A 19,468-nucleotide genomic window follows, 5' to 3' on the forward strand; every position below is an offset into this window, starting at 1 on the left:
ATAGAACGGTTGAAAATATAGATGTACTGTATATAGTGGTTACACATGACTGGTATTATATGGTGTTTGAAAAAAAGTGATAGGTAGTACGTACCTGTATACAGATTGTTGTAACATACACCTGGCTGGAAAATACATGTGGTTGGTAAATATATGCTTGCAAAAAAAGATGGTTGCTAAATGCAGATGATTGCAAAATGCAGGCGGTCATTAAAACATTGGAAAATACAAGTGGATGTGCAATGCAAACTTCAACACATTTTTTTCTGGATGACTGTTTATTTGGTTAAAAGTTATGAATAACAAATAAATATATATATATCTACCCTATGGTATAGAAGTGAGAAATTGGAAATAAAACAATCCGTTCCGATATTAAACAATATAATAAAATTAATATGATATAGTCTGTAATTAATAATATAAAATGAATTTAATAAATAGTGATAGCAGTTAAACACTATAAAATCAAAGTCGTATCATTATTAGTGGATAAAGATTACTAGTTATTCAGTAAATACTGTATATAAAATGTTATGTACTGTGTTTAACATAATACATGTTATCATCGGTGATTAAAATATTCTAAATATTCATTGAAGAACATATTAAATTTGATTGGAAACTAAGATATTTTAATAAATATAGCCATAGTACAGCGCCACCATGATCTGCACACAGAGAGACTGCTGTTCTCGTTTAGTGCACCAACTTTTTATATTCTTTAATATGTACATGTGAACTGTATAGAACCAACATCTTTACATCCCATCCAAAGGACTAGGTTATGAGAGTAACGTATCTTGCCTAAGGACACAAACAATATGGCACAGACAGGTATCGAACCCATGCCTCTCACATGCTAGTCCGATATCCTTTACCACTATGCCATATCACTGTAACAGATTATTCTTTTATTGTAAGCAGTTTTTAAGCAAGTTCTATTCATTTGTATTACTCTTAAGCAAGGCTAATTTCCCGATTGATCGTAATCAAAACGGTACTGGGGTATGGTCTACTAGCGTTCCTGCTCCGAACTTGTCATCCATTCATAGAAGCCTTGATGAAGCAAGCCTACCTGGTGGTAACCATAGAACGGTCCCGAGATGACGACTATACTTCAGCTTTAGTCGATAGAAGATTTTAAAATTGGTTAGAGAGAGTATACGGTGTTTGATTACATTAGTGTTTTATTTGTTACATTATGTGTGGAAGAGTCTATATTTGTTGTTCCACGTTGTTATAGTCTATATGATTAATCCATGTCATTTTGGTTAACCTATTTTATTTTATACATATTTAAAATAATTGTTATGATTATATTACTAATAAAAATGATATTTGTTAGTATAAATTACATAATAAAAATAGATATAAAGAAGAAATAGCAAAGAGATGATGGAGCGGCTATTCCTGAATATACAATAATAAGTATCGTAAGTTAGTTTATAATTTTAGGCGATCTTGTCAAAGGTCAAGCGCCATAGCCTGCCACGTTTCGATATTCAATATTGAACAGAACAGATAGGAGAAAGTCTCTATACACAGTAACCTGCAATTTGACAGAGAATTGGTTAAAGCCCAATTTACACAGAAGAGTAAGCAGAAAACAAAATATGTAGAATATATGTTATTTCTTATGACCATTTACACAAAATGCAGAGCGGACAGGTGGTTGAGCAGAAACCCTCTCGGGATACATATTCTATGTGGGACAAGCTATGCGGTTTTCCACTTACTGCTTTTGTGTGTAAATTGGTCCTTTAACTGGCACATCCTAAACAACTCATTCATAACCAGAATATTCTTCCAAGGTGCTTTTCATGGCAAAAACCTTGTCCCTAGAGGGGGCTATATAAATGTTTAAATTATTCCAAGTACATTATCTGAACAAATGACACACAGTTCTGATTTGAAACATCCTATAAGACAAATTTACTAGTCCCTGGCTGTCAAAAAAAAAACTCCAGCCTTTTGGAATCCACATTGGTAGCTATATTAATAAGATTATTAAATCACTAAAACTTGATATGGCGTAGGTAAATCTATTTTTAATCTTTAAACACTGTCGCTTGTAACATCTTCTGTTTCAACATCTTCTGTATCAACATCTTCTGTATCAACATCTTCTGTTTCAACATCTTCTTCCATCTTTTCATTTCTTGTTTTTTCGAAAAAATATTCAAAAGCAAAATTTTCTTCTTGTGTCATTGTTTGTTCAACTGATCTTTTTTCTTGCAGGGCCTCAATCTAAGAAAGAAGAAACAGTTTTGTAAAAGTTAGGTAGGATATTGGCATGTGACAGGTGGAGGTGGTCTAATCTGAATATATGAGAACAATATGGTGCTGCTAGAGTACACAGTGTACAAAATCCACTGAGTTGTTATTTTTAGGTAACAAAATATTGTTACTCATGTACAGTGATGTCACGATTATGAGCACTAACTGGCTAAACCCAGAGCTTAATGGGCCTCAATACAACCACCCATCATTGGAGAACCCTTGGGACTGCTAAACCAGAAAACCTTGCTCCCTGCATTACAGTATTGTGTATAAACAGGTGTAGTTTGGTTGACCTTATTTACCTACACTACTACAGTTTACCTGTTAAAGCAGACCTAAATGTTATAACAGATTTACTTTTAATGTTTTCTTTGCTTAATGCTATGTAAATATTTTGCAATAGCACCCTCTTCCCTCCAAAAAACTCTGAAAACTGAATCTGCCCCAAGAATACAGTAGTCATCTATACAAACAGTAAATAATATACATTATATATATAAGCTCATTCACCTGTGTCAGAAATTCCTTTTCATTATCTGCATCTATATTCAGCTTTGTTACTTTATTGAAGAGATCGTGAGGCTTCAGTACTCCTTGTAAGCCGTTACTGCTAAAGAACTGTGAACATACACAAACAGAACTTGATTTACTGTGTTATCAATACAACTGCCAGTCAATCATCAGACGTCTAAAGTGATTTTTTAAAGGTAAGTCAAGTAATATAGAAACTAATTGATTGTCGTAAACAATTTGAGGCAAAGGAAACATTGGGTACTGTACCAGGATGATAATTGTATAACTAATACAAAGTAGCTTTGCTTTAGGAGCTAAGTTAATTTTTTAGATGTTTTTCCCTAAGTTAATTTTCAAGATGTTTTTCCCTAAGCTCATTTGTCAGATGTTTTGCCCTACTCTGGGTGTAAAACCAACCCTACTAGTAATCAGCTTTGTGGTTTAAATGTATGAATGGCAGGATGGTCATATGGAGGTCGTGGGTTCGAGTCCGACCCAATAAATACTTGCTTACCCTAGGTAGTATAATAGCAGTATAGTAAAAATATGTCAAGAGTAGAGCGAAACTTATGATCATGTAAATAATAATAACAAATAATTCCTAAGGTTTTTTTCATTAACACCAATGAAAACTCACAATATTCTTCACATTTAATCCTTACCTTAGAAACATTTGTACAATCTCTTAGAAGGAACTCCAGCGCAAGAGGATGGGTTGGTTCTACTGATTGGCTGACATCAATGAAGCAGACTTGACCATTGAACCATAACATGTTGTATTCACTGAGATCGGCATGAACCAGGTTGCACTCATTATACATAGTTTCCATCATCTGTAGAAACAATATATAATTGGTTAACGTAGGGATGGAGACAGAATATGCCTTGTTACAATGAAGTCTGTAGCAATTATTTTACAGACATATGTCAGAACACAAACAGAGCTAAAAAAGTGATTTACCATGGAAATGACCACATGATACACTAGTTTGAACTAATGTTTACTACAGTCACGCACTACTAAGACAGTGGGTTGAGCGAAACTCGTATACTGCACTTTATAGATTATTTTCATATATTAAAAAACATTTTAAAACAGATATACGCTGGCCATTTTCAAGACATCACATTCGACATCTAGTTCTTTAGTTAGTATGTCTATTTTTTACATAAACTGTATCCAAACTGTAATTTTTGTTATCCTTACTGTACAGGAAAACAAACTGTTTAAAATAATCAGATTTATTTTTAAATAGTGTAATTTGTTCATAATTGCTATACACAACATACAGCTTCACATCCAATCTGCAGATAGACCGGTATGTCGGTGGTGCTGGAATAATAAACACAATATTCTTTAGAGCAACAGTGCTTTTTGTGAAAGTAGCAAATTTCATTTGTGTGAATAAACAAGTTTGCAAGCCTACCAAAGAACCTTACCTTTATGCACTGCTCATACGCAGCAATCATATCAATGGTTGAAAGATGAGCATCTTTTAACTTTGGGGCAGGAACACGGTCTTCTCCAATAAACGAGAGAACAAGAATATGCTTCTTTAGCATTATAACATCTGGACAGCAAATTCCAGCATTTCGCATTCTGAAAAAGTATTTAATAATAATAAATTTTAAAAACAAAACATAGACATGCCTTGAACATACACATACAGCATTACTAAAAAACAATAAGGGCATGTGGCACAGTTTGTTGGATGTAGGACTAATGATCGTGGGTTCAAATCCAACTCTCGCCACATTGCTTGTAACCTTGGGGAAGACACTTTACTTACGTTTGCCTCTCTTCACCCAGGTGTGCAAATGGGTACCTGGTAGGGTCAAAACACAACTTTGCACTGATTACTAGGTGCATTATGGGAGTATGTATGTATTGTTTTCCATGTTACATGTTTGATCCAAAAATGTTGTACAGTGCTTCAGGGTTTCACAACATAAGGCCCTTTCAAGGATTTTGTTGATAAAAAAATGAATTTCTCACCTATTTAAATTATGCATCTCCTTCTCGGCCCACATCCGGATAATCTTCCTCGGATTCAGTTTACTAAAGCGGTCCTTAAAACGGAAGTCATCTCGAATGTATTTATCTCGAGTGCGAAACTCATTCAACGTTGTTTTGAAGACTTTGAGGGCACACTCCTTTGGTACTAATTGAGTCTCTGCTCTGTAGCGATAAAAAGAGAAAGATAATGACCAGTTCGGTGTATGACGACGTCAAACACTGGGCTTATTTATCAATATAATACCAACAAATTATTTTATTTATTAATTATAAACCAATTTTCTATAAAAGTAAAGTAGAGTATTGTAAAGTTAAAATTGAGTGTCCGGTTTATTCTATTTTACTATCATATTGATTAGTCGAAAACAGAATTTTCAGAAAACCGAAAACTTTTTTATGGTCCTAAACTTGTGTCTTTTTTATTTATTAATTATTTTTGTTTAAAGGCAATTTGAAAACAAGACGTTTTTGGAAAATTTGGTTATCCGAATATAGTTTTTAAAAAGTCGACCAATTACCAGCGGCTATGAGTGCTCACTGGCTAAACCCAGAGGCCTGGAGCTTATGGGGCCCCTGAGCAGGGCACAGATGAAAGAAATGCATTAAAATATGTAGAAAAGGGCTAAAAATGGCTGTTGCCTCCAGCGTTGGGAGGGCCACTTAGCGTTCCTAAATCAGAGGCTTGAGGCCTCTGCATTACACCACTGCCAATTACTTACTGTCCTCCATTTGCATGTATTACCACAGATTCTTTTCCAGTGCTAATGATACCGTTTACACTGTCTAAGATTTCATTGTTTACAAGTTTGTAGAGCAAGAGACGAGTCTTTGGATCAACAGCTTGTTCCTAAAATTAAAAAGAAATATTTAAAAAAAAACAATAATTTACCATTCACTTGACATTATTCGCGTGTTTATAATTTCGTGGATGCCATTTTAGTTGAAACTTAAGCCTTTAACATAACTTTTTGTATTACAAAGTAAAAAGGTCAATTAGATGGCCGTTTTTCTTAGCAAGTCTAGGCCTAGACAAGGTGCCGTAGGCTAGGACTAGGCCTGTTGAAATTGTTGTGGTGATTTTTATCAAGGAGTTGACATTTTCCCGGTAAGGTTCCCAATCACAAAAATTAAACCACCGCAAGAATAACAACATATACATTATTTAAAAAATAGTTTAGGGAGTGGAGAAGAAACAGTTGAGGTCAGGATTGAACCCAGACCTTTGGTTTAATATGTCATGACAGTCTAAATCCCTATTAAATACCACATAAGTATTCTGTTAATTTTGTTTGGGACAGTGTGAGTGAATATGGGTAGGTTGTAATGTTAAAATCTATATTGCCCCTTGTTCGTGTTCCAGGAAAGTGTCCCACTGCTTATGCACAATAGAGAGCCTTTGATTTGCGATGACCAAAAACGAAACTACGTCCTTGCTACTTACATCGACATAGGTTTGATGGGTTCTAGGTCCAGTGATGACCAACAACACATCAATTGACCTGACCGACCTAGGTTGGTCATCGGTCGTTGCAAATAGACAGCTCCCAAATACTTACCACTGTGGAATGTTCCTTTTTATCAGCTATTTTCTGTGCTTTCTTTTCCTCTGATTTTGAGTGCTTTTTCAGTGAGTTGTATACTCTATTTGATAGTTGCATATCCATGCCAAGACTGTCACCGCTATGGAAACCAGGTGGGAACTAAAGAACAACAATTATTTATTTACATTTCAGAAAAATCAAAAAATTATTCCTTATAGTGGAGTCTGTTAGAATTGAAATAAGTGTTTTCTTCCAAAAGCACAACCTTTAGCATACATTTGGTATATTAGAACATTTTACAAGATATTCAAAAACAATAGCATTGTATAGCAGGATTGAACAACACTACAATATAGTTCTTTTGTATGCTACTATTTGCATTCAAGTTCATTTAAAATTTGTTAATTATTGGGTCTATTTCTTTTCACATTTCTACAGATATTTTCTCAAATCATGCTAATTATTTAATTTAAATATGAACTGAGGACTGCAGATAATGTAGAATTTGAAACAAAATATTGAACTTTATCATAAAACAATCTGGAGATAATAAATGAAAACTAAAACCAAAAGTCAATATAGGTATTTGACATTATGAAAATGAAAACAAAAACAATACGAGATAATCATGAATTGATGAGATAGCAATTAAACTGTATTATCAGATGCTATTAATTACGAAAACTAGCTATTGGACATTATTATCAAATTAAGTACAACTTATTGTACTATTTATAAAAAAAGAAGACAAATGATAAATTATTTATTTATTCATTGCATTTCCTCATTGCTACACAACATTTTAAATTAACTACTTAAAATCAAAATGATCAACTAAAGGGCATGAACTGTTTGATACAGTATGTATTGAAAATTACACATTTAATCTGCTAAATGAATGTTATGTAATTAGTATGTACAGTTGAGTTACAATCCAAGCAAAAATCTTGTGCAATTAAACAATTTTAACCCCCTTACCTGTTCTACTACTCGTGAAGCATTACGTCGGCCGCAAGTGGCTGCATCATGTTTTGTCGTTATGTTTTTACCTTGTCCGATATACCCTTTCTTTGACGACACTGCAGTTGGTGTAACTGGAAAAAATATAAATATTTATAGTAAAATCTTTGACAACTAACACTCAGACAACTAACACAACTGCTGGTAGGAAAACTATACACCAGATAACTACCACCATTACAACTATCTTCAAGGACAAATGACCTCCAATCAACTACTACCCAAGCACCTATTTTCAAGAAGGGCAACTACCCTAAAAAAGGGCAACAAGCCTAAAGAAGGGCAACCAGACAACTTTTAATATAGTATCTAATGCCTGGACTAAAGTAACTAAGGTTTTACCTGGAAAATAGAGAGATTCCTCAAGTTCGTCTGAATCTTCATCATCACTGTATTCAACTGCAGGGTGAACTGTTCTATAATTATTGAATGAAATTTGAACTGCAAGAACAAAGTAAAATTGGTTAAGTTGCAGCAATTATAAAGATTTAAAACTAGATGTCCAGTGTACAGTACATGTTACTGAACCAAGTGCATCTTTGCCGCAATGTAAGGATCTCAACCCACTAGTGTCGTGGAGAGAGGAATTAGCACTATTTTGTGGCTGTTAGACGCGAAGAGACCTTTATGGACTCGAGTCTTACTGTTGTACTGATCTTCAATTGTTTTAAATATTTATATTGTATATTTATATGTTCATCATTATATTAACCTTTGCTATCTTTATTGAAGTGTCTCTCTTCTTTAGTCAGCAACTTGTCGTGTTCTTTGTCATATTCTAGTTGTAACATCTGGGCTAGTAGCAGATCATTACTCGTATCTAAGTCAGAATCACCTGTTAGAAACTCACTTATACCATCTGAATTGCTGAAAATATATATTAAAAAAATATATTTTATTATCATGAATTAACGTTTATTTAACAATGGAAAGCATTTTTTAAGTTAAAATGTTGATTTATATTATACAGTCCTTAAACGTTTTAGGCTAGGTGGAAGATTTGCCACTGACACAACACAAAAATGACATCACAAGCGAGAGACTACTGGCTGCCATACTGGGCTGGTTCTTTCAAAACCAAATGAAGTTTGTTGGATATCATACTGTTTTTATTACTCAATGTATAGCTTGGTTCCCACTAGAGACACAAACACAAAGACGTAATGCAACACAACTGATTCAACCCATCACATGAGATGGATTATTCAAACTGTCTCTTGTCATTGGTTAACTCGCATATGTTGCATCTACATCCTTATGTTGTGTCTCTAGTGGGAACTAAGCTTAAATAATTAAAACATCTTTCAAGAGGGTACACATAGGCCTAGATCAATTCTAATACATTGCAAGCTCTATTAAAATTAAACAACAAAATCTCACTCTTTGTCAGCATCTAGTATTGAGACATCAACAACCTCTTCTTGTTTCTGATATTCTCTGGCTAACTCTTCATCCATGACAGTTGTTAATGAACAAGGCACAGTGGGCTGAGCTGTAATTCCCCATGGACTTGATTTTAATGTTGTTTCAGGTTTTTGCACAATAACTTCACTTCTACCCTCCATTTTTAATAGTACTGTATTACTTAAAATTTGTTAAATATATTGCACTGGTTGTTTTTTTCTTTTGGTTTGGTACTAAAAAGTAATAAAAGTATCAATCAATACCTTACAAAATCAATTTTAAACTTATCTAGGTCTAGGCCTAGCTATTATTAATTATACAAGGCAAGGTATATTTATCCATCATGCCTAGCTAGGAGACAGTACTACGTGCTAGGCCTAGGTCTATTAATTAGGATGCGAAGTAGTAGTTAGTAGTCAGTAGGCTACACCCGGCCTCTCTCTAGCCAGACCTAGGCTAGGCCCCTAGGCCTACTCGTTAGGCTAGCTCAACTGGACTCTGCCCTGGAGCCTTTTATTTTTTTTACATTTTTTTTAAGGCTAAAGGCTTTAGCCTTAAAAAAATTGTTGTAAGATTAAGAAAATTATAAAAATCATATTAATAAATAGGACTACTGCTGTAATATAAGCCTGCTGCCTATATAGGCCCTAGCCCACTATATAGGGCCGGCCTAAACTAGCTTGCCAAATGCTCTATATAGGCCTAGCCAAGGAGAGATAGGTAGGCCTAGCTAGAGGGCCCCAGCCATCCGCGGGTCCGTCTAGACCTAGCCAAATTAAAGACAGACAGTACCTTGGACCTGGCTAGACATCATTAGCCTGGCTAGACATCATTAGCCTAGCTAGCCTCTACTAGGCCTAGCCTATTTTAACCTAATTTTCTGGATTAAGCTAGTACTAGGGCAGTAATTACTATATTTTTACAATATTACCTTCGTCGTTAACTTTATAAAATCTTTGTAAAATGAAATGTTGTCAGTGAAATGATAAATTTATGTTCTTTTGTTGGTGTTGCACAACTGCACGAAATGTGGCTTTCGCGCAAATGTAGCAGATGACATCACTGCTACTCCCCGACGACACAGCATTCAATGCGTTTCAAGATTGGTTGCAAACGCATTGTTGACTCAAATTTGATCTCTAAAAGAAGTCCAGTCTCGAAGTCAATTCAAGATAAGTGATGGACTGTATTTGAATATCAAACAAAGGACAGGACAGGACAAAAATAAAAACAATTGTGTTTTTTTATATCCAATAATATAGTGCCCTTACAACCCTTAATTATTGATCCTAAAGCTCTGTCTACACATGGAGTAAACTAAATTGACAAAAAAGTGTGATGTGCCCAAACATGGTATTGATATTACCATGTGTAGTGATATGACATCATCATGTTCATATGGGCATATTACATAGGTTTGATAGTGTATACAGAGCTTTACTCCGAGTTCTTCAAAGTCTGATTTTTCATCTTTATTTGTTTAATGTTTTTGGGGACAACATCTGACAAAGCCACGTTCACATCGAAATAGACAAGAATGCGTAAACAGGACTCTTAGAAAAATAATATTATCAATTGTATACACGGGAAACAATATTTTAAGATATACATTGAGCTGAGGCCCTATATTAGATAATGGACGTATAACTTTTAAGAATTGTCGCTGATTGCTCGTTTTCCTAAGGTAAGTTTATTAGTGTCCTTTTGGAATCCACTGTGATTGATAAAATATGGCAACCTCGACTGAGCATGCACGGATTGAACAATTTTTAATTTAATAAGTTAGTCAGAGCCATAATTACAATGAAATTGAGATTTTCTTCCTTTTTTTTAGTTAAGCATTAATTTATTTGAAATCGAAAACAAATAATAATATGTATAAAGCCCGGTATAAAGAAAACACAAAAAAATGTGGAAAGCGTTAAACGATAAGTTGACGCGTTTATAAAACCTTAGTCAATAAAACACGGATTTTATTCTTGGTTAGCGCCCTCTAGTTTCTAGATTTATTTTTAGCAAAGTACTATTAAATATTGAAGCGCTATACAATCTTTGCTTAAATAGCCCCTATTAAACGAAAATAGAACATTACTACTCTGTCATGCGATCCTCTCCAAAATATTTCCGTTTGTTTTCATTTGCTATATTATATTTGCACAATTTTTGAATATCGCAGCAAAAAGTATCGCGAAGAAAATACTGAGACTAGTAGAATGAAGAAGACTAATTAAATATGATGTAAAATTGGTGTTATCCATTGCATCTCCCTGTCCATACCTAGACAACAAAGCACTGATCGCTCTGGCTGCCTAAAGAAGCTAGAGAATTAGACGGGGAATTAGAGTAAAGTTATGTTCCTTAATTAGATAAATCATGGAAACAAAGTTAATAAATAGAACATCGTTGTATTTGTTCGTAGTAGTGTGCTGATGAGTTCTTCAAACGGTTATATTCAATAATCTTTTAATATTTTGTTTAAAGAAAGAACGTTTAAAATGTAGCATTCACTTATATAATTATTTTATTGGAATTAATTAATTAAAAACACGACACTGAACTCGCGGACGCACGTACGCTATTTAGTATTATGATATTTATATTGATGCTAATAAAAATATCGGACTCAAATTGCATGAGGCATAAACCAATTATGGAATGTCTTATTCCAATAAGATGGTGGTACAGAAAGACACAATTAATTAGGTTCCATACGTAATAATACCTTCTACCCACGCATTTCCTTCACAAAAACGTAAACCAGGACGTTAGGTATGACGTCATATTTATTCACAAATAACATTTACGATGAAAGTTTTGTTGATTTTTTTTTACTATAATGATAATATTGATTTCTAAAGAGTTTAAACACATCTTGAATTTAGTTTTGACAGAAAAGAAACCAGCCAAACCAAATAAGGTATGTTGAATTTACGTCTGTAAGCTTGTGTTTATACAATTTTGAATCTAAAAAAAACGTTAAGAAAAAAAAATTGAAATTAACAAAACTTTACATACCGCCCTCAAGTGCTTGTAAACAAATCTCGGACACTAAGTTTCATTTCTTAAAATGGCGGCGTAACGTGAGTGTGGTGGACTTTTCTCTTCGATGTTTTCTCTAATAATGTTGCATTTTATCGTTCTCAAACCTTGAATTTCTGTCTGTTGTAAGTAGGACAAAGTCAGCCTCAATGAAGGCGATTAAACGGTACGCTTTGGTGCTCGTAAGTGGTGTGTTATTACTGTTATTTTACTATGGAGGCTTACACATGAACTACGGGTCGATTCGGATTCCTCCACTGTCTCGTCGAAGCCTACGGTCATTTGTAAATTCAGACGATATTAACTATGATTATGATGTTCATATAGCACCGAGTCAAAGAAGAGACTCGAGAAATAATTTATATAAAAATAGTAAATGTCGTATGGAAACATGTTTTGATTTTTCACTTTGTAAAAAAGGATTCAAAGTTTATGTTTATCAAAGTTCTTCCAAAGTAAGTCAAAGTTACAATAATATTTTAACTTCAATAAGAGAGTCTAGGTATTATACGAATAATCCGAAAGAAGCATGTTTGTTTGTGCTTTCTCTCGATACGCTAGACCGTGATGTTTTAAGTCCGGGATATATACAAGAATTGGAGTATAAAATAACGAGCCTTCCATACTGGAACAACGGTAGGAATCACGTTATATTTAATTTGTACTCCGGAACATGGCCCGATTACTTTGAAGAATTCGGGTTTAATTTAGGTTACGCCATCATGGCAAAAGCTAGTTTTACTAAAAAAAACTTCCGAACAGGATTCGATATTTCACTGCCACTATTTCCGAAAGATCATCCTCAGAAACGAGGAGCTCCCGGCGAAATGGCAGGAAATAATTTTCCGCTTACGGGAAAGTACTTTATGGTTTTCAAAGGAAAACGTTACCTCACAGGAATAGGATCCGATACAAGGAATGCCTTGCATCATGTGCATAACGGCAAGGATATAATTCTTTTGACAACATGCAAACACGGGAAGAACTGGAAAAAGCTTATGGACTCTCGGTGTAACAGTGACAATGCCGAGTTTGAAAAGTAAGTGATTTTACATATTTGCCTTGTTAATATTAGACATTTTTATATGTTCTTTTCAGCTTTTTTTAACCAAAATTGTATACAGTGCTGTAGCAATCCAAAACCACAATTCCTATAAACTTTCTCAAATTTCCAACCAGACAGAGACGGGTTGGACCAGACTACTGTATGTGGTGTCCAGTTATTGAGAAAGTTGCTCAATATGTAGTCATCATATCGTAGTGGTATTAATTTATGTTAACTATCTACTGTGAGTAGACTGTATATCCCTGAATGAAAGTCAACCAGTAATTTGAACCCAATTTTAATTGAAGGTTCTGAGCTGACTTAAGTGTTACAACAAAATAAGTACAAGGAATTTAATAACAGTCATTGGCTGTCAACATATTTATCATGATGTCAAAAGGCAGGTGTAAAGTGCTCTTAAAGAGCCATTCAAATTGCATATTGTACAACCATTCATTTATTAATATTATATTTTATTATAAACTTGATTTTGATTTCTAAAGGAATTCTGTCTGATGATTGACATTTCAATATTACATTGTCATTCATTATTAAATCATGTGATTGACTGATAAATCAAATATTTTGCTGTTTAAATATAAGCCACCTTTATACATAAAGTAATTGCCATTTATCTTGATTCTCAACTGATGTCAAGTACACTGCATGCAGACTTGGTCACTGAAACACCCTGTTAGGCTAATTCGATGAAAGACGAAATTCCAATTACACTCTACTTTTGCTTGTGAAATTATTTGTACCATTCCATTCATTATTCATTTGTATTATAAATCTGTTTGATGTATTCATCTTGACAGCAAAAAACCATGGAGGTTACTGAACAACCGCATTATTTAAACTGATCCTACTACTGTAAACTCTTCCCTTCATTTTAACTGAAAATTAGATTAGTATGTGTTTTCTTCAATACTTTGTACATAGTTTTATGTCAACAACTCAAATTTCTGTATGGTATTCCTCAGTTGTAAGTAATGCTTACTAATACTATTGTGGTTAACATTTAACTGATACAGTTTTAGTACTTCCTTTATTAAATTGCAGTATTATCTTTACTTTATATAAGCACCTTTCTGATAGTTGTTTCAGTGTTAATCAAGCCATCAACTTGATTTACATAACAGTGTCTAATTGATAAACAGGCCATTCTGTTTATAGCTCTACAGTTCATGCACAGACAGTACAGTACTGTATCTATTCCACTGTTTCTAATGTGTTAGCCAGCTATAGCATATTGATTTATGTAATGCATTTATTTATTGCTCTTTCTGTAATGACTGGATGGGTTAGTTGAATATTATGTTTTATCTGATGAGAGCACTGTACTAAAACAGTAATAATACTGTGTTTAAAAGTCATTCTGGGCATGCTCCTGAGTGCGCAGAATGAATACTTGATAGCTGCGTAGTCATTGTGTTGCGTAAAAAAAACTGAAAGATCACTATTATATAGAATTTGTACTGTGTGGTCATTTGGGCTACTATAGCAATATGGCCTGTATATTGCGTAGATAGTGAAAATCCATACTGATTAGGATAGTACTATATGTTTACTATGAATATTCTTAACACTTTTAACTCAAGTAAAAAAAAATTTAAATCCCCAGCCGTCAGCTGTGGTTTACGTTTTTCCACCTTATTACAAATAATGTATAGATTAATATGCATGGGTGGATGAATATATTATAACGTGGTTTTACAGTCTTCAACTCTGCATACTTTTCTTTGTAATTCCATTGTAAAGTTCTGACACAATAAAACTTTAGAGTATTACAGTATTGTTACTTTTCAGTTAGTTCATTTTATGGTTACGCATTGTTAGTTTTTTTGCTCAAGTTAATGCAGTTTTTTTAGAAATACAGTACAGGGAATTACCATGTGTCAATGGCCAAAAATAACCTACATTATTCATCAAGTTTTTTTTAAACAAACAAAAAAGGATTACAGTTAAGGAGAAAATGTTAAATTACCTGATTGATACTGATTGTGATTTATTACATTGTTGCACAAGTGATTTTTGTAAACATACAATCATAGAAAACTAATCAGACAGAGATATTGAATTTAATAAATCATTGATTAGTTGAACAAATAAAAAAGGGAGAAAAACATGAAGACACTGTACCGGATGTATTGTACAACACCTGGTACTGTTCATGGGATTGTTGCTAATGGTAATTGGGAGTTTACAGTAATAAATATGGAAATGCCCAAAAATAACCAGAGCATCATAAAACTACTGTATACTACAGTATGTAAAGAATTAGTACAGACAGTACTGTATGTCAGGATGTGTATTGTGTACAGTAGTATTACACATACCATAATGGATGACGTACAGTACAGTACAGTACATGAGATCGAATCATTGTAATTTGTAAAGTACAGTATAATATTGTACAGTAATGGAGTTCCAAAGTCTAAAAATAATCAGTTACGATAGATAATACTAATAAAATAATCATGAGTTTTTTATTACATCATACAGTAGATTGGAGATGTACATTATGTGATCATTGTACCCTTCAATACAACAATACAATTTCAATTATAAGTCAATATTGTATTTAAGAATTTCCCTGTGTTTATATAGGAGAATGTTTTAATACATACTGTACAAAGAGTTTCCATCTACCAGGGGCAGATAGAGCATTATTATAACGATCTGTCCGGCCAACCAAAATAAAAACAGTCATTATATTATTTTGAAAGACATCACTGTTAAATTTTAGGGGCGGGGGATAAAGCCTGTTTATGCCCCTCCCCCCCCCCCCTTCCTAAATCTGTACCTGTCTACTGTACTGTACCTGTGATTAATAACTCCAACCTGATTTCCATACATGTACTGTATGACAAAACCACTGTGCAATGTGGAGTGTGTTAACCTTTTGCATATCATTTATAACCCCATTTTTCACCTGCATTGAGGAATGTACACTGTCATTTTTTAGTTTATACTTGTAATTTCCTTTTACTTTGAATGTGGAGATGATAGGTGTCAAAGATCATACAAATATTTAGACATGTTGTCAAGAAATGATCAAATATTCACATTCCCTGATCATTGGAGCTTGTAAATTATCAGCTTGCATGCACTTGAATTTTTAGATTGCAAATGATTTTATATTATGCATTTTATCTACAGTATTAGATTTAAAAAATAGAAATAATTTCTTAAAAAGTTCTTTATGCTCTATGTTATTATTGTATTGAACTACTACTGTATACTTCTACACAGTACATTGTTTTATTTTAATTTATTTTATTTTATTCATTTCGGCAAATTGTGGATAATTTGCTCCCTCAAAAAATTCCTTTCCATTCTTACAGTAACTAGGAATACTGTATTACTGTACTGTACAGTAATAATTTTATTTCAATATTTCAGGTTTTCTCCTACGTACAGTGTATGTCATCGTTATTGTATTGTAATGCCATCCCCCATTTGCCGATATTCCATACATTCCAATTATTTAGTTTCTAAAATTTTACTCCCTATTCCTTTTTGCTGTACTGTACAATGTTCCATCCAGATCCATTTTATTCCTGAATGAATTCCACACCCCCAAGGCAATATTTCATTGAGAATCCCTTATTTTAATTCTGTTTTTCCTGAACTGTTATTCAATTCCCCAATACACCCTACTAAAAGTTATATTAAATTACTGTATTAAGTTTTATCCCAAATGGTTTTTTTCCGTATCCTTTGAATATTCCAACCAACAGAATATCCTAATTTGATGTACTGTAACTATTCTTTGGCAGGAAATTTGTAAAAGTCACCATCTGACATTGACTATCCTCTAATCTAATTAATTTCTAATCCTAATTTTGAGATAACGATATTTTAGGAAGGATACAGTATAATCATCAAACTGATTTAGACAGTAACATTGAATACATTATAGGATGATATTAATATTAAAATATTTAATTAAGAGAGTTTAATGTTATTGCTGTCCAGCCAATGTTTATACACATACGTACTGTTATCAGTCCCCACCCAAAGTGTTTACTGTACATACTGTTGAAGACCAAAGAACTCCTCATCATCATATATCGACCGCAGTCGACCATCTTCATCAATCAGACATCAGCATAGCTAGATTTCCAAGTTTTGCAGTCCTCCATGACACAAGCAAGTTCAGATGTATTTTCAAGGACCTTGACGTGTGTTTTGTTTCGTGCACCTGATGATCCGTGTTTGGGTTCCCAGAGCAGAAATCTGCTTGCTGCTTCTTCTGTGTGACGATAAAAGTTCCTATCTTGGCAAGGCGAGCTCAGTGTCCTGTTATGAAGTAGATTGCCTGTGGTCAGGGTAAAGAGACTCATTTTGAATTGATGATAAAACAGTATTTTGTTGATTTTGGTAGAACTGCAGACCAAGATCATCTGGTACTGTATTCAGTATACTACTGTCTACGGTAGTGATATAATACGTAAGATTACTTAACACAGGAAATGTAGAATTACCTTTGTAAAATCGTAAAATAAATTTAATACTAAAGGATAAAGTAGAAATGATTATGGCTGTACTATAGGTGATTGCTGTCAGTGTTTTAAAATGATTTTCAATGAAAAAACGATGAACCATTTCAAAACTGTGTCATTGGGCATTTAACATGACGTTGTGATTGATTTTCGTTGCTGTATTATAGGTAGTTATGAAGGTCTGTGGAAACTGTAATTTACTAATTAAGATCTATTACATCTCTTAACTACAGTTAGTATACGTACTATTCATGCAGGGTTTAATTTCTACTGTTCCTTTATTGAGACCGATACATTTTCACGTTAATAATCATTTTGGACTATTTAAAGTTTCTTCGTTTTTGTGCCTACTACGAACTCGCTAATGTAGAAAAGATTTTCATTAAACATTTTGATTAGCAATAATTGATGATCAATCTAAATTTGGAGTACTAGGAAACATACAGTTTATTTGATAAAGGTACAGTGTATGATATTGTGTAGCAATTGGCTAACTGTACAGTAGGCTTCTGTATCATGTTCCATTCTCTACACGTACAGAACCTGTAAGTGTAACTGATTTTTATACAATTTTACTGTAACTACCACCACCAACACTAGTTAGTGGAAATAAATTATTATTAATTGAATGATTTGATAAGTCTATTTCGTGCCTAGCTTACCTGGATAAACCAACAATAGCTCCTTCTCCTCGAAGAGCGAGATATAACTCGAAAAGTAGAAGTTTTCATTGAATCCCCCTCTCCACAAATGGTATAGTCCATGAACTATGCCCTCAAGTGGGAGCCTGCCCACAAACCACCATCATCATTTCTTTTTGAGACATGAAAGAGTTAACATGTCTTCAAAGAGCTTGCACAGTTTCTTGCTGTTGCAATAGAGTTTTTTTGCATACCAATAACAAACAGTCATAAATGACTGGATAAATGCATTTAAAATGATTCCGAATCCAACTAAATCCGATTTATTTTAGATCCTGTTATTCTTTAAACTTAAATCAATTTTTTACAAATTAAAGTTAGTGAAGAATCAATTAAAATATTCTATTACATATACTTGAGTTAGCCAAGCGGTTAAGACAGTGGTTCCAACTTTAATTACGGTTACGGTTTCAAGTCTCACTCGCTCCATGGTTCTGGTGGTAAAATGAGTCTTCTTGGATAAGGACTATAAACCGTACTGTAGGTCCAGTGTACACATCTACGGTACTGTAGCAAAAGTGTACTTTAAAGAACCTACAGTAGTACATCTTTCAAGATGAGTAGGGGGTTACCCCGGTGTACTGTACTTAGTACATCACAGCTACTGATCGCAACTGGGCCCTCTGGGAAACCAGTCTTTGATTGTAGAGGTCGCCCAGTATAAATAAAATATTTCAAGTTGTACCCTACATTAGCTCCAATATTTACAACTAACATTTATCTTTGTCATTCATTTTGCTTTGTCATTCATTTGGCTTTTGTCATTTAGCATCTTATTGAATATTATTGACTTGTTGTTCATTGATTACAAGAAATTAACAAAGCAAGAAACATATTGATCATTGTACTTGAAAAGCTACATTTGAAACTTGAGGTGTGATACCGTGTTCTTCATCAAGACAACAATAGATCTAAAATTGATTATACAGAAACCGAACTTCTGCTACTGTTTCCAGTTCTTTTCTCTATACTTTTTTTTAGTTAAAAATTGATATACAGTAACTTTAGGCAGTCATTATTTATTATTATTTTATATATTTAGGCAAATTGCCAAGGATAACCATTAGCAAATTCATTCACTATCCTACTTAGAGGTGGCAATCCGTTCATGAGACAAACATATACACAAGATGCTCTACATAAACAAAGTCTTATTACAAGTCTTTGGGAGTGGAGTTGTAAATTGTCATTAGAAAAAATCCTGACATATGACAGGACTTGAACCCAGGACCCTTGGATTGGCAGCCAAGCATCATAACCACCAGGCCACAACTCCACTCCATTGTTTAAGGACTCGGTAAATTTGTTTTATTATTTGTCTAGGTATGATCATTCATTACCGTATTTTCCGGAGTATAGGTCGACCCCAAGTATAAGTCGACCCCCAACTTTGACCC

At 33.7% G+C, this 19,468-nt stretch overlaps 2 protein-coding genes across 2 annotated transcripts in view; one reads left to right on the forward strand and one right to left on the reverse strand.

Moving 5' to 3' along the window:
- Positions 1-79: 79 nt before the first annotated feature.
- Positions 80-9,796, reverse strand: LOC140048963 (serine/threonine-protein kinase RIO3-like). Its single transcript, XM_072097299.1, has 12 exons — positions 9,710-9,796; positions 8,755-9,011; positions 8,087-8,241; positions 7,717-7,815; positions 7,333-7,448; positions 6,370-6,513; positions 5,533-5,660; positions 4,793-4,975; positions 4,237-4,396; positions 3,459-3,629; positions 2,794-2,901; positions 80-2,250 (listed from the first exon to the last, which is right to left on the reverse strand). The coding sequence occupies exons 2-12, from the start codon at positions 8,937-8,939 to the stop codon at positions 2,059-2,061; spliced, it is 1,641 nt and encodes a 546-aa protein (XP_071953400.1). The 5' UTR covers positions 8,940-9,011; positions 9,710-9,796; the 3' UTR covers positions 80-2,058.
- A 1,943-nt stretch (positions 9,797-11,739) lies between these two features.
- The window catches only part of LOC140058233 (exostosin-1-like), a 77,868-nt gene continuing 70,139 nt past the window's right edge, over positions 11,740-19,468 (forward strand). Inside the window, exon 1 of the mRNA XM_072107533.1 lies at positions 11,740-12,856. Within this exon, the coding sequence (XP_071963634.1) occupies positions 11,967-12,856 (890 nt within the window). The 5' untranslated portion in view covers positions 11,740-11,966. The remainder of the gene's footprint in view (positions 12,857-19,468) is intronic.

The sequence above is a fragment of the Antedon mediterranea genome, chromosome 1 (genome assembly GCF_964355755.1).
Source record: "Antedon mediterranea chromosome 1, ecAntMedi1.1, whole genome shotgun sequence".
Classification (NCBI taxonomy): domain Eukaryota; kingdom Metazoa; phylum Echinodermata; class Crinoidea; order Comatulida; family Antedonidae; genus Antedon; species Antedon mediterranea.